The sequence below is a fragment of the Myzus persicae genome, unplaced genomic scaffold (assembly GCF_001856785.1).
Source record: "Myzus persicae strain clone G006 unplaced genomic scaffold, MPER_G0061.0, whole genome shotgun sequence".
Lineage (NCBI taxonomy): Eukaryota > Metazoa > Arthropoda > Insecta > Hemiptera > Aphididae > Myzus > Myzus persicae.
Window position 1 is genome coordinate 165,167 of NW_019104278.1, and position 16,874 is coordinate 182,040.

Below are 16,874 nucleotides of genomic sequence, written 5' to 3' on the forward strand. Positions count from 1 at the left end.
AACAATAATATACAATGCAAATAAATAAATGTACAAATGATTAAATTAATGTATAAATATAATGAATATAATAAAATAATAATATAATAAATATAATTGTATAAATGTATATTTTTATTTTTTTATTCTGATAAGAAAGCTCACTGAAATTAAAAAATTTTAAATATCATCATTTGAAAAACTTTCACATAATTTTTTTAACCTATCATCTTTACCTAAATTATTACGAAAAGCTCCTGCTCTATAATTTAAAATTTTGATTGATGCACTTGAGTTGCTCATCTGTAGAGCTTCAATAAAAAGCAAACACGTTCCATATGGAAGGTGGAAATAACGGAGGTGTTCTGCCGTTCTGGTAAGAATGTACTTTAATTCTACGTTTTTTTATTTCTATAACGACCATTAACATAAGTTGTATCAAAGTACGTAAGAATCCTAATGTATAGCAGAACAACATCCACTTACCAGCTTTTTTTTTCACTGAAATGGCTTATCGTCAATTTTTAAATTTTGTAATTGTTTCATGTTGTCTTCAGTACTGACGTAGTTATAATTAATCTTTATTATATTTATGAAATTTGACTTTCCAGAAGATATTTTTTTTTTTGTAGATAAAAGTAGACGAACTTATAAGGAATTTTCAAATCTATAAATTAAAAAGAAAAATATTTATGCATTTCGAACTCAAAATAGTTTGTGATTTTTATGTATTTTGTAATAATTTAAAATTTAGACGCTCATAAAAAATAATTGTGGATTTACATTCGACTTTTTTTAAATTTCTTCTAACATAAATTACGAGAAACCTTGTATTTCATCTTCAAGTTTTTTGACTTTTTTCGGTCGACATTAATTTAAAAAAAAATAATTATAATAGATAATTGTAAGTATATACCTATAAATAGCTTAACATGAATCAAAATATTTTGAAAATTTCATAGTGTATAGAAAATGCTAATATAAACATTCTGTTATAATTTTATATATTCACGGTTATTTTTTTTAGAGTTATACCAAAAAACAAATTCGATTTTTCGTAAAAATTCTCGTTTCCATAGCTTTTGAAAACTTCTGGGAATTTAAAATTTTGACCTCAAGAACGCACCAACTAAATTCATTTTCCTATGGGAAAAGATACTAAAGTAGGCAATCGAAGCATTATTCCGACAACTTACAACTCGTGTACACAGGTCACACTGTCACAGACCCACAAAAAATAAACATACATCATTGTTTATATAGAAATTAACGCATTTATTATTGCTCCGCTCAGAATAAACAAATGATTAATGAAAATGAATAAAGGTACCTACAGTATAATAACATGACAAAAGACTTATCACACAGTTATCGATATTGATAGTAAATATTTGACAAGCAATTAAAACATATTCTGGGAAAATAATTTTTGTATACAATTTTGAGTACCTACTATAGGTAAATATAGATACCTATTTTATGAATTTAGGTATCTGTAAATGTAGGTACTTAGATACTAAAATACTTTTGAATAGAAGTACCTATATGGCTAGATTGCCCATATCCGTCATCTTAGTAATTATACAGCTGAGTGTGCATGAAAATAAAAAATACAATAATTGTATTGACAAACAATTCGTGCCATTCGAATTTCGAACTGATGAATACATATTTCATCAATAAATGTTACCGGTAAAAAAAACTTCTTGTTTTTTTAACGACCACGGTTGTAACCACGATGATTATGTAACAGTATTGTTTCACTCCATAGTCCTTGGAGGTATTAGTTTACCTCCACGGCTCCCCGCCATATTGGACGCTCACCGATGTACATACATCGTTATCAACAAATAAGCATTTATTAAATTTTAATAGTCCCAGAGATAACCTTCAATATTTGATTCTTGTTATCTTGAAGCCTTAAGGTTGATTTTCTGCGATTGATTTCAAACAGAAAATTTTTTTTTTTGCTAACGCCCATAAGCGCTTCGACTTTTTTCAACTTTAATTCTAAAAAATTACACCATGTTTGGTTCTAAAGCCGTACAAGCGTTGAGGCAGTTCTCAACTACTGCAGTCAGAAGAGGACACGCATATGAAGGTCCCGGACATGTAAGTTGAAAAAAAACGTGACTTCTACAAATTTTAGGGTTATCTTTAAATATTCTGGACGTTCATGATTTTTTTAAAATATACCTACTTGCAATGTTATATTAAATGTTTCGGTTTGCTCTGCGACGGAATAGCAAACGTTTAATTAAAAACCCGTACGATATTGAAATGGAACACTCCTGCTTTCAATGTAGCCATTTAAGTTATGTTAAGTTGTGTATTAAAATGGCTTTAACTCTTAAAAGATTCGGTTGCCCAAATATATTGCATCTTTAGGCCAGGCATTCACTAAAGTGGTGCGAAACGGGTGGGCTGGTAATTGCACTGGGTTGTGACAGTTTTAATTTTCACTACATTGGTGGGTGCCCGTCTTTAGATATAAATGGTGTCAAATTCTAATGCATAATGAATGTAGGTACATAAGATTTTATCTGAACTTAATTGATTTTAAAGTGGGATAACTAATTATTCTTGTGTACCAATTATAATTTGATTTACTGATGATGTCTTAATAGTGTTAGGTATTCGACAAATATAATTATTGTGGCTTTTTTTTTACATGTTTTTGATATTAATATATCAGCATTACCCAGAAAAAGCACTTTCGTAATTGAACGTATTTTAAAATGATTATGACATCTACTTTCATAGCACTCTGTTCGATTTTAAACTAATGCTATAAGTCTCGAGCCTTGCTTATTAACAAAAACATTTAAGAGGAAAAATATCGAGTAGTGTGCTATGGTTCTATTTTAATATCAAGATGCAATATTGAAAAATATAAATCATTAAACCAAGTAGTTGTCAGTAGTAAATTATAGTAGAAAAATTATAAAATCAACTGAATCTATTTTTATACAAAATAAATATTCATGGCGTATAAGGTTCAAAAGAGCTGTCCTAATCTGACTTTCATAGGACATAGGTTATATTTACAATATAAAAGTTGTACTTTTTGGAAAGTTATGATTTTATCATCTAAATTTCTGATAAGGATTTCGTTTATAATTTTATATATTTTGTTATGTTTGTTGTATACAAGATTTTCAAGGGTGAAATTTGTGTGTATCAATATATTTTGTTCGTTCATAATCAATCGTTTAAGAAGTTACATAATATGTGATACAACTGCGATATATATATTACATTCAGACCTTGAAATGAGTTGGTACATAACTACTACATATAGAAATTTATACAAATATCAACAATTTTTTGGAAATATTGATAGCATGTAGTAATAATATAAGGTATGATGTCATAAATTGAAATAAATTTCATAATAATTGTAATTATAATTGTCTGGTTTTCCAGTGCCCAGTAAGCCTGTTTTGATATAGGCAAATTTATTGAAAACAAAATGTATTGTATTATTTTAATACTAATTCAAAGTAAACTTTATAAGTCATGTTCAGATGTTTAGCAACCTAGAATTTTGTTAAAATCAGACATAAAACTCACACCAATATACTTAACACCTAGACAATTAATTGTAATTGTTGTAGTTGTTTGTTTTTCTGTGATTGTTATACTTTTATTAAGGGGATGCCACACCTGCATATATTGTCTCCGTCTTACAAATATACAAAATAGCAAAAATTGTTTTACGCAGGATAAAACTACTCAGGCTGTAGTCCAAGCTACTGTACTGTGCAACATCGTTTTTTTATTTTTTCAATATTACAAATACAAAAAGAAGTTCTTATTGTTTAAAAATTCTTGGAAAACAGTTTTTAGTATGTTGTACATCTGTAAGATGGAGATAGTATATGCGCTTGTGTGGTTAAATAGTTATAATAAGGTAATATTAGTTTAATAGTTATATGAGATCAAGTTTCAATACAATCTAAATAGTTCAATTTAAAATCACTGTTGATGATTATATTAAGATTAAAAAAAAAATATTGTTTGATGTCTAAGATTTATTTTTATGCAACAAAAAGAACAGCTGTGTAAAGGTAATGATTTAATAGCAGAAAATTAAAAAATATCAACAATATTCTCATAACCCTGATCCATGATCTGACAAAATATAACAAACTACTTTGATAGTAGAAAACGAATACTATTATTAATTATTATTTATTCACTTTGTATATTACACAAAAAAGGTATAAATTTGTTTTAGGAAGTAAATTAAACAATTATTTTAAAATTTGAGTTGATTTGTGAGTTAATATATTTTATTAGTTTTTCGATTCATACCCACTTCGTCAAATCCCAATTTGCCAACAAATGTACCAATTTTAAAATATTTTTAATATTATTTTATTTATATAGTTTCAATTTTCTCCGTTCACCGATAGGTAACAATAATTTTATTGAAAACGGGTATAACAGTGATAATATTATGGTATGTTGTCGATATAAGTTCAGAGGTACTATTTTTAAAAGGGTACTATAGGTAAATTGAGATTACCTATACAACACATATTATTAAAAAAAACTTGAAATAAACAAAAATTAGTTTGAACACACAAATTGAACGTAATATTTGTAAAATTGCAAACAAATGCAAAATGAAAATTACACTTTCTAGATTGTTGTATCATAAAACAAATTTAATTTTTAGTTAGAACCGTATAGTACTTAAAGAAAAAAAATGCAAGTCACCAAAATCCTAACTCTACTCATAACTCACTTAAGAATTACATAAACAAATTAATGAACACACAGATAATATTCTTATATTTAAGTTTGATAATAGGTAAATTCACTCTAATATTAAAGCTAACAATACTAAATTGGAATTGCTCGATGCATATTTTTATATATTATTCATACATTTTCCCTTAAAATTTAAATCTATTTAGGATCTATATAGTATTTGTTAACTAATCATTACATCTAAGATAATATTTGTGTTTCAGAATTTGCCATTTGATGTGTTCAGCAAGTACAAGTTTACTTTTTATACTGCAGTTTTCTTTAGCACTGGTTTTGGTCTTCCGTTTTTAATGGTTAGATACGTTAGGAAGAGGAGTGGATAAAATGTTGTCATCAATTATTCATGGTAATGAAATACTAATCTGTTATATTTTTTAGAAATATTATTTTTAATAATTAATTTTTTGTTTTTTAGTTTAAATGAAAACGCAATCATTCCATAGAACATTTAATTACTTATGATTATTATGAAACAATTTTTTTAAAACCTAGTACAATGGTTTATTTATATTTTTCTGTTAAATTCAATAAATGAACTTCAAAATTATATATATTGTTTATTGATTCAATGTTGTGTTATAACACAAATAGTAGAGTTATAAAATATTTTAAGGAAGTTAACACAAGTGTAATTCAAAAGTATTTTTAGAAGAATTTGATATTTTAACCTTTTAGAGTGTCTTACAATCATAATGTTTGGCTGTTCGGTGTTTGGTTAATTCCCACATGAAACATACCAGGTTATTAGTTACATAATATGTAAGTTTCTACATAAACAAAAATATGGCTACAAGTAAGTTACCTTATAATTTAAGAAAATTGACATGTGTGTATACATCAACTAATAAATTTTAAGTCAAATCATTTTTGGTTTTAAAATATTCCATAAATCTAGGGTTTTTAATTGATTATTTGTATAGTTAAATCCTCAAATAACTTCTATATCCACCTCCTTAGTTTTTACTCATCCTATTATATTTTTTCTTACCTGTACTGATTTAATTATTTATAAATGCAATATAACATAGATGGCCTAGTATTTTCTCTTACTAGTCAACATGAAAAAACACCTTTTTGTTATTTATTGCAATTAAACAATTTAGAAAGTGTTGTTATTGTTCTATTATTATCTATTTTAGTAAAATAAATGAGACAGTAATATAAAAAGACATGTTACATTTATGGATGTATATATATATTGGGGAAATTTCATTGGAAACATACATATAAAAATAATAAGCATTGATAGGTAGCATACATGAATACTGACTAGTGTGCTGCTTTCAATCAATAAAAAAAAAAAATTACTCAATGATTTTTACAATTGATAATATTAACATTGAATACAGCAGATACATATTTTTAGAATCCTGATTTGCATCGTTTAGAGCTAATGGACCTAATTCCCCGATATCCATACATTGTCCTTTTTTCATTTGTCTCTCATTACCAAAACTATCTTTTGGTACTATACACAAATTTGATGAATCCTAAAACAGAAAAAATAATTTATTTATTTTATGTTAAAATAGACTTAACAGCTAACCATTATGTTATAAATTATTCCTTACTTTAATAAAAGACGCTTTAATAGTCTGAGATCGTAAATTATAAGGAACTAATCTAGAAGAACTCCTTTCTTCTAATTTATTACCACCAGTAAATATTACAAAATCAGCAATGTCTTCTTTGTTTTGAAGTACAAACCAATCAATTTTTATGTAACTACTTCCAGTCCTGAAATCACATTAAATGTTAATCAATTTAATAAATGATTACATTTAAGTATTTAATACTTCTTGTTGCCCTAATATATATTTTTTAACAATTTTAAATCTTCATTACATTTTTAATCCAAAAAGACTACATTTGTTTTTAATAAATTTAATATGTTATACAAGTCAATAAATTATTCAAAACTGTTGTATATGAATAAATAATTTTCAAACATTTAGAATAATATATTTAATTTATTTTGCTTATTTCAATTTCTTAAAAACTTACCAGCAATTACAAATTATTTGATTCGTAATTCATACAGATAATATATTCTATGATATGCATGTCATATTATAATTATTAAATATTTTGAAAATTATGTTAAATTAAGGGTATTTTTGTGAAGTATGAATGCTTTGGTTTTCCATTGGTTCATACTACATTGTTATTATTTGGTAAGTACTGGTTCTTTATTTATTTATTTTTTTTTTTTGGTTTGATTCATATTTTCGTAGTTTTTGTAATATTTAATGATTAATAAAGCATCGTTTTATTTGTTGATTAGTTATAACAAAACTGTTATTTAATTTGTTCGGATAAATATTAATTATTGGGTGTACCATAAATGTAAATAATTATAAATTTAATATTTATAGTAAAATTTATAATAATATATTTGTGCTAAATTATTTACTTTTTTCAATTTTTAAGTTACTAAGTTATAAGCGAGGTTCAAAGTATAGTTTCAAATTATTTTATCCATAAATAAAACATGAAAACCTGTGCCAAGAACCATATGTTTTATTTATAGAAGCAACTGATTACTAGTGTTGAAGTTTTGTTATAACTTATAAGCGCCTTCATTAATAATAAATAATTTACCTTTTTATCTGCCTAAACTTAACATCAGGTGTTACGACAAATGTATCATCCTCATCATCTATAGGAATATCACAAATCAATTCACTTTCACCTAAATCTGACACATAAGATACTTCCGATGTTAATAACTGCACACATGTTATATTTTCCCATTGTGGATCTGGATTAAGTTTAGAATTAAGCATCCTTTTGATGGGAATTAATGTACAATCACATTCAATGGGATTGCCTGAAGATTCATATAATTTATTAATTATTTAATTATCATATATAGTAGGTGCATGATAACTGGTATGATATATTGATTGATATTAGGTAGAACTAGGTATAATACCTTTAAATGATATTTTAGATCCTTTGTTTACAATTTTAGCCAATTCAGGAGGAAAATTATTAAACAGGTTATTCTCTACATTGAAATCTTTTAATTTTGGGACAAAGCTTATAATTTCTTTTGAAAGTTTTGTCAATTTATTATTGGATATCAACAGTATGGACATATTTTTAGGCATATTGCCAACTTTTTTCATTGTTTCCAAATTATTGAATGATAAATCTAATACATTTAATGAAGTTAAGTTTCCGAGCACACCTAAAATGAATACATTATGTTAATAATTAATATATATATATATAGGTAGATATGTACATTATAGTTACAATACCTATTGAGTTATAGAAGTTATACATAATATATGTGTAAAAAATATTAATCTTATTGTTAAAGAGATTATATTTTATAAAATGTATATTATGTTACCTGGCCGAATCTCATCGATAGAATTATGACTTAAGTTAAGATATTTAACTTTCTGCGTTCCAACCGTAATGTCATGTGTTATTATTGGTATTTCATTATAGCTCATATCAATTGATTCTAAGTAACTGGGAGTGTACATATGGTTTGGAAATGATTTTTTGGTGAAAAATGAAAATTGATTATGACTTAAATTCAACTGTAAATATTTGAATTTATCAAGCATTACTCCTGTAAGTGAGTTGTTGAAATAAAATCATATTAATTAGGTACTTACATATTTAAGAGAAAGACAGTCATCCAATAAACTATTAGTTTTGTTGTCCAAAGAATTTAGTTGATTATGCGACACATCCAAAGTTGTTAATGACACCAAACCTACATTTTATATAAAATAACAATAGGTAAACATTAGTATACAGTATAAAGATTAAAGGTACTAATTGGTCTTATTTTAACCAAAATATCAGTGGCCCTCCGGGAATGCACCAGTGCATTATAGGTACTATAGTCCGACCCTGAGTATTCTAAATGAAAAAATATCTTGATATTTAATTGGACAATTATTAATTAAGGATTAGATACATTTTGTAATTTTTAAAAAAGTTTTGGGCTATTTATCTGTAGGTAGGCTTTCGAAATTTTTGATTTTTTTTTTCAAATTTAGACGATTAAAAAGGACCTATATTTAAACAATAAATAACAATTTTCGTTATTTTGCTGCAATTCAAAAATATCATTCATGGTATCTTAAAAGTTTGAAGCACCTACCTAGTACCTATATATTATTTTATTTTAAACAAAACCTACATTTACATTTTAAAATACTATGTATTCGCAAAAACAATTATTCAGCCTACTACTAAGGTAGGCATTATACAATTAGTAAAATTAATTTCTATAATACCTACCTAATTAATAGCACCTAATATATGCATACGAATATATGATAATGAATAATAATTACCTAATATGCTCAAGCTAACAGACCATCTTCGCTCATAGATAATCATTTTTCGAATGTAATGATTTATCATTAAATTAAAATTAAACACATATGTACTAGGTATACGTTTCTACACTTAACCTACAGACACACAAGGACTTACTCAATTGTGGGGTACCTATACTCGACTCTTCGTGTACAACGGAACGCTTACCTACTTTCCCCCTTTTTAAATTTAATTTCTTTTTGTATCCAAATTAAATACCTATCTATAAATTATAATTGATTATTTAGTTTTCCCATTGAATAACAAATTATTTTATAAATAATAAACCTACTGACCTTTAAATGCGCCATTGGGTATTTCGGTTAAACTATTTTCAGTCAAATTCAATAATTGCAATTGTAATAGCCCATCAAAAGCTTGAGATTCGACTTGAGTGATATTATTTTGTGACAGATCCAGATAAAACACTACGGGCAATATTCCAAACGCCTTGGAACTGAGATATGTAATACTGTTACCCTAAAAAAGGTTATGTAAAATACATTTATAGATATTATGTGTTAGCCGTTAGGTAGGTTGTAGGTATACCTACTACATTTTAGTAGGTATAGGTACTTAATCATAATAGAGCGTTTAATATAGTATTACTCTTAATGACAGATGTCTTGTTGAAACTAGTGGGCTCACTGCTTCAGCTGGTGGTATTGTAATAGAATTATAATCCAAAATTAAGCTTTGCAAAGATAATAGTTTTGAAAACGATGCACTGTTCAAACTATCGCCTAATAAGTTGTAACTTAAATCCAGCGAGAGGAGTGCGTTCATTGATGGCCAAGCTCGGTCGGGTCCAATATCTTTGATCTTATTATGACTTACAGCCAGACTTGACAGCGATATCGGTATGGTCGGTATTTGGGTGATATTGTTATGCCTTAAATCTAAGTGACTCAACGATGACATTTTAACAAACGTCGCAGCATTAATTTTTTTTATGGAATTCTTATCCAAATACAGTTCGAGTACGGTTGGTAGAGTGCCAAATGTCGTAGACTTCAAGTCTTCCAACGCATTGTGGCTGAGGTTTATGGACCGCAAACTGAGAAGCGACTGAAACACAGAGGGGCTTATAGATTTTATACGGTTGTAGCTGAAATCCAATGTATGTAGCTCGTAGAGCTTTGGGAATGTTCCTTTTGGTATCGACTTAATGTTGTTGTGTGTCACGTTCAAGATTTTGATGCCCACCATGTTGGTAACTGGTACCTGTAATATTTGTATATTAGATATTATTTATTATACATTCTCAATGAATTACTTTTTACTCATCACTCGCGATTTAGATAACCAGAAGGAAAATATAAATGGGATATGTTTACTAGGTATCTACTTATTCGTAACTCGAAAACTAAGAAAGCTCGAGTATTAGAGTATGTACATTAAAAGTTAGGTACATAATATACAGGTATTATAATTTTTTTTAAATAATACATATAATTTTATTATCATGCACTTATTGTTAGCATATTACACCTTTAATAACCCATATATTTTTAACAATTTTATTTATTCAACATTACCTGAGACATATCCGTCAAGTTATTGTAAGATAATTGCCATACTGTAGCATATGTATTATTATCAAACGCTGTGCTTGGTATATTTGATATTGAATTGTACGACATGTCTAACATCGTAATGTTGGCACAATTTTCAAAAGCTCCGCTATCGATTTCCGATATATTGTTTTTTGACAAATTTATATGAACCAAATAAAGATTTTTGAATGATAGTTTTTCAATTTTTGTGATTTGGTTTTCAGATACATCGATGATCTAGAATATTACATTATTGTCCTTATTTACACGAAGCATAGTTTATTTAATAAACATTAAAATATTATATAGTTCAGATAAATTACTTGGTAGGCACATTTCATAAACCTACTTCAACATAATTTTGCCCAGAAAACATCTGATAGTCGATAATTCGCATACGATTTCTAGCCAAATCGATGGTACCTATTCTTGTCATTGACGCAAATGTCCCTCGGTCGACTTGGGAAATTTCATTGTCACTCAGATATAATCTTCGAAGAAAACGCATACCACGAAATAACTCAGAGTCTAATCTTGTCAGTTTATTGTGACTCAAGTTTAAAACCCGTAGTAATGTATTTCTTGCAAACGCTCCTCTTTAAAAATAATTTAAAAGGAATAAGTAGGTATCTACTGTTCAAATTATTTATTATATAAATTATAGTAAAACCTTGTTACAGATGGTAATGAATTATTAGCCAAGTTAATCGACACAAGTTTCGTTAAGTCACCAAAATGGGAAGAGTCGATTTTAGTTATATTATTGTTAGATATGTCCAATGTTTCTAAGTCCCTCAACCCTTTGAATTGATTCTTTTGAAGCGCCCCCAATCCATTGCCTTGAAGATCTAGGTACTTTAATTTTTTACAAGGACTTAATGAGTCGGAAGACAAAGACGTTAATTTTCCATTTGTTATGTATAATTTTTCCAATCGGGTCGGCAATTGACTTGAAGAAAACGCATTGGTTGGTATATTAAATATTGAATGCTTGTCCAGGTTCAGTACTTTTAAATTGCTCAATATCTGTAATACAAATTTAATATAATTGCATAAGTTTTTTATTGGAAAATATAACCAGTACCTATACAAAAATATTTTACTCACTTTCAATGAACCAGAAGGAAACTCAGCCAATTTGGAGTTCACAATATGTAGTTCAGAAAGTGTGTGATTAATTCCAAAAAATAAATCATCGTCTAGTAATATTATTGGAGTATCTTGTATGATCAGTCTGTTTACAGGAGTCGAGTAGAATATGTCTCCAAATAAACGACCTTTATAAACATATTACATTGTAAATATACACAATATGCTCTCTTCAGCGAGAAAATTCACGCCTCGAACCAACGAAAATCGGTTCTTCTGCGCATTCCACGCGATAACCTGCCATGGTGGAACCGGTCTCGAATTCTCGATAGCAGGGTTTCACGTGGTGATGAGCAGACATTGGCGGGTTCTCTCGCTGGACAGAGTATAGAATAGTAGATGCAATATGCTATTATAATTAGTCACGCAAATTGCATAATGTAATTATAAAATAAATTATTTTATACTATAATTAGTATTATAGATACCAATGTTGCACGATGATATAGTCAAGTTGTCCACGACTACGTCGCCAAGTGATGCGACATTAGAAAGACCAACAGATAGTGAAGCCAAGTTGCTGTTCTCACAGTGTATCGCTAATCCGTTATCAGAATCTGCCACGCAACGACAAGGGTGCAAGGCTAGTTCAGGCAAACTGCCCATTTTCGGACACCTGTACTTGGGTCCTGGTTCACTGTATTCGCCATTGACGTAGCACACGCAGATAATAAAAACAAGGAATATGCGAATTGCCATATTTTTAATTACTGGAAAATAATAATTTTTACTAAATTTACTACTTAATTTATAATAAATTAGTAAGTATCCATCTTATATATTACAAGAGTATAATATTTGTGAATTCGCTGAAAAATGTAAAAATACACTGACATTTTATATTTTATACACAAATATTTATAGTATTTCATGTTTTTTTTCCAATGAAGTAGGTACCTATATAAATATCTATTAATCAGGCTTAAGAATTCAGATTCGTAGATATAACCCAATTTATTTTATAATACGTGTAATACAAATATTATACTTACAAAATAATAAAATCACAACAAAGTGTAGCCAGTGTAGGTCTTTAATTTCTTTGCATGCAAACTAAATGTATACATAAAGAACCGAATAATTATTCTAGTTTCTGCCTGCAACTTTCGTTGTAACTTAGGTAGAGACACGTTAAGAGCTTTTACGTCCTATATAATACTAGATTTCAAGCCATCCCGTCAACTCCTTAATAGTACGAACCATCGCCAATCATTTTAATACAAAAAATTTACAAAAATTTATATATTATAACAACACATAACAATTAATATTTTAAACATATATTATGTTGTAGTCATAAAGTTAAAACAGGCATTTTCCTAAATTCTTAGGAAAATAGTCAAAAATTTAATTTGTATGCTATTTTACTATCCACCTAGACATTTTGTTAAATTACTATTAATTTAATTAAATGCCCAGGCTCCTATTTCATGTCAGCCAGGCGAATAATAATAATGAAATGTTTTTGTATTTTTTTTTTTAAATTAAACTATATTTTCTTATCAAGTATTTATATGCTATTATGTTTTAAAAATGATGTATAATTTAATAATATATGTGAAAGCGTACCTCTAGATACAAAAAATATTTTTAATCTCGTGTCCTTCAGTACTGTTGTTTAAAGCTTAAAATTGCCTGAATTTATTTATAAAGTTTTAAAACAATAGTACCAAAGGGTACCAATATGTCATAACCTATTCCTTATTTGGTATTATAATACGTATTTTACTCATTAATAAATTATACATCATTTTTTATATATAATAGCAATAAAAAATTAATAAGAAAATATAGTTCAATTTTAAAAATAATACATGAACGTATTATTTTTATGATTTGCCTGACTTTAAATAATGTTATGCGTTTTGTTAAACGTCTGGACATTTTAATGTCTAGGCGTATAGTAAAATCATATAAAAAATGAATTCTTTGACTATTAATTGTCTAGGCATTTAGTAAAATGCCTGATTTGACTCTATGCCTACAACATATTCTCCGGTTTCTTTGTTATAACTTTCAAGGTTTTAAATTCAAAATTTAAAAAATATCGTCTATTTATTTTTGTTCAATTTACACACAGAAATAAGTGGAAAAAAATGATTGACTTAATATTTTTCTTTTTTTCTTTTTTTCTTTTACAAAACAAACTTCGTCCTCTACAAGCCACTAAAAATCCAAGCTCAAATGACGTATGGTAATTTTAGAGTATAAAAAGACATCTGTTTTTTCCTTTTTTTTGAGTACCTACCTATAGTGAAACTGTGAAACCAGAGAAAATAATTTAAAATTCTACCTATCTGTGTGACTGGCACTGACTGCGTTAAATATTTATAAAACACATACGACGTCCTGGAAAACATAAACTTACTGAACACAAACAAAACTGGTGACTTATAATTATGCCATAGTGCCATTATATAATAGGTAAAGGTAATAACTACAAGAGGAAATCCATGAAAACATCATTAATATTGTAATTTATTTAGAGTTATCAATCATTAAACATCATAAATTTATAATAGGAAAGTATATGACCATGGTAATTTCCAAGACGGTAGTCTCTAAACCTTTAAAACTTCTAATACGGTTCATTGTTGTACAAGTGTATAATTATTTAAATACAATATCCAACGAAGGAACTTATAATATATTGCTAAAATTTAAGTCAGTACCCAGGCATTTTTTTGGAAAATAATGCTAAATTAATAATATTTCTGTATTAGGAAACTCAGTTGACTATCCTTATAGATCATAGGTCGCAATCTTCAATGAGTTGTCCAATCTTAGTGAGAAAAGATAGTACTAGGTAGTAGGTACTTGGTGCGCTAAATTTAAAATCAATGCTACGGCCGTCTTTAAGTAATTTGTATACATTGTGACGTAGGTAATATTAGATAGTAGATAGTAGATAGTAGATAGTAGATAGGTACATATTACTATAGTATAATATTATAAGAATCAATTTCCATTTATTTCCTGTACATTATTGATATTATGTATTTATGTTTGTCGGAAGTCGTAACTTCACTTATAGAGCCATATACTCATATATTATACCTACCTAATTTATAAATTCAAATATAATATAATGCAACCACTATAATCATATTTCATAATACTGACCTGTATTATTTCACTAAACGACGACTACGTTATCCGTCATTTCTTCGTTCGTGGGATTACAAATACATTATGTTTTCCTCTCTAAGGTTCTTCATTGTCATCTATGAAATTTGTTAACAACTTGATTATGAACACGATGTGTATTCGGTCCTTAAACGCACTAGACTGCAGCAGTTTTAGTGTATTACTACAACACGAAGACTATACCTATGCATAGTAGGGGTAATGTCCTCGGAAGAAGGAGAGAAAACTAGATACTATAGAATTCGGTGCGTTCAATTTCCTTTCACTTAGTGTGTCATGAATCATAATGAATACAACACGCCACAATGCCTGCAGGTCACCAGCCACAGTAGTACGATTAATTACCTAACTGGTGATTATTAGAATTAGATATGGTAAAAGTTTAACTTCCTAACACAATTCGATTCAGATTACAAAATGTTTTGACAACTTGCACAAATAATATAGATAATTATAAAAATCAGGGAACTCATTCTGATGCAGTATATACCTAGTAAGTGTCGAGTGCACCTCGTCATTGAGTGTAGCCGTATAGGACATAATAGGACAATTTGTAATAATATGCCATAATATATATTATGTCAAATTTTAATTCGATGATACATTATTGTTTACAAAGAAAAACGATTCTGAGCAGAGACGGTCGGTTAGCCTATATTTTTAACTTTCTAAGGATATTTTATTTTATTATATATTTATCTATTCCTTCTAGTAATATATTTTACTATTGTTAATGCAGTAGATGGAATTAATTTTTGACAAAAACAGATCGCATCTATTATTGTATAGTAAAATTATTGGTAGTATATTATTTAATACAAAATAGGTATAGGTAATTATAGGTAAACCTGTGGCAGTTATTAACTTATAGAAGTTATAACTCATTCAGAAGTATCGAAGAACGATGCAGCAGCTGTTCACACCGTTTCGTAAAAAATAGCTTAAAATTAATCAAATATCTATAAGAATACATTTTCATTGTGTAAACTCAGCATAGAAAACTATAATAAATGAAAGTATAGATAGTACAGGAACATTTCAAATTTTTACAATTATGTTCTTTGAATAATAACAAAATAACAAGGAGGAAATCGTTATTTTACATGTGAATATCTATAATATAGAATATTAGAATGAATAATAACAATAATAACCTAACCTAACAATAATAATTTCTATACAATTTGAACTTAAATCGCTCATAAAAACTGTATGTGATTGTTAAGCTTTTTATTTTAATTTCCAGTAAAAACTTCTGTTATTCGTTTTTGTTCAAACATCAGATTTAAAATTTAAAATTGTTATCAATATTTAACTTCAAAATACAGGTAATATACAAATGTTGTGGGTTTTGGCAGTAAGTAAAAATTTGAACTTGAAAAGTTTTTTTTTTAAAGATGTCGAATTTTGATATTTTACATTCTGAGTGGAGTATGTTTGAATTGTTTGTCAAATATTCACTATAAACGTCGAATGTCGATAACTATCTCATAACACTTATATTCATGTTATTATATTGAATATTTGTATTATTCATTTTAGATTCTGAGGGGAGCGATAAATGTATTGATTTTAGAATGATGTGTGATTTTTTTGCAGTGTGTCAGTGTTTGTGTACCTACGTACGATAAGTAGGTAGTCAGAATAATATTCTTCGATTTTCAACTTCAGTATCTTTTCCGACGGAAATTTATTACTTATTTTACAAAATGTATTTAAGTATATCAATTGGTAATTTCGTATTGGTATTCACTATTAGGTATTTTATTTTTATAAGATTTTATTTCATGTCATCACGTCGCATTTACCTATCGACTGCCACGTCCATAAGATCAATCATTCCAGATAAATGACTGTTTTAAATTTTGAACGCGGGAAATGATTCTTTGGAATTTTGGATTCTTAAATTATTTA

General features: G+C 27.7%; 2 protein-coding genes across 2 annotated transcripts; one reads left to right on the plus strand and one right to left on the minus strand.

Moving 5' to 3' along the window:
- Window positions 1-1,855: 1,855 nt before the first annotated feature.
- On the plus strand, window positions 1,856-5,307 carry LOC111040813 (cytochrome c oxidase subunit 7C, mitochondrial-like). The gene is made up of 3 exons (XM_022324842.1): window positions 1,856-2,091; window positions 4,962-5,104; window positions 5,174-5,307. The coding sequence occupies exons 1-2, from the start codon at window positions 2,005-2,007 to the stop codon at window positions 5,079-5,081; spliced, it is 207 nt and encodes a 68-aa protein (XP_022180534.1). The 5' UTR covers window positions 1,856-2,004; the 3' UTR covers window positions 5,082-5,104; window positions 5,174-5,307.
- A 558-nt stretch (window positions 5,308-5,865) lies between these two features.
- LOC111040812 (toll-like receptor 3) lies at window positions 5,866-15,128 on the minus strand. The gene is made up of 14 exons (XM_022324841.1): window positions 14,937-15,128; window positions 12,242-12,523; window positions 11,772-11,941; window positions 11,335-11,690; window positions 11,014-11,260; window positions 10,647-10,901; window positions 9,718-10,332; window positions 9,405-9,588; window positions 8,394-8,494; window positions 8,120-8,315; window positions 7,694-7,951; window positions 7,360-7,588; window positions 6,330-6,495; window positions 5,866-6,248 (listed from the first exon to the last, which is right to left on the minus strand). Exons 2-14 carry the CDS (start codon window positions 12,510-12,512, stop codon window positions 6,063-6,065), a joined length of 3,234 nt encoding a protein of 1,077 aa, XP_022180533.1. The 5' UTR covers window positions 12,513-12,523; window positions 14,937-15,128; the 3' UTR covers window positions 5,866-6,062.
- Window positions 15,129-16,874: the final 1,746 nt, after the last annotated feature.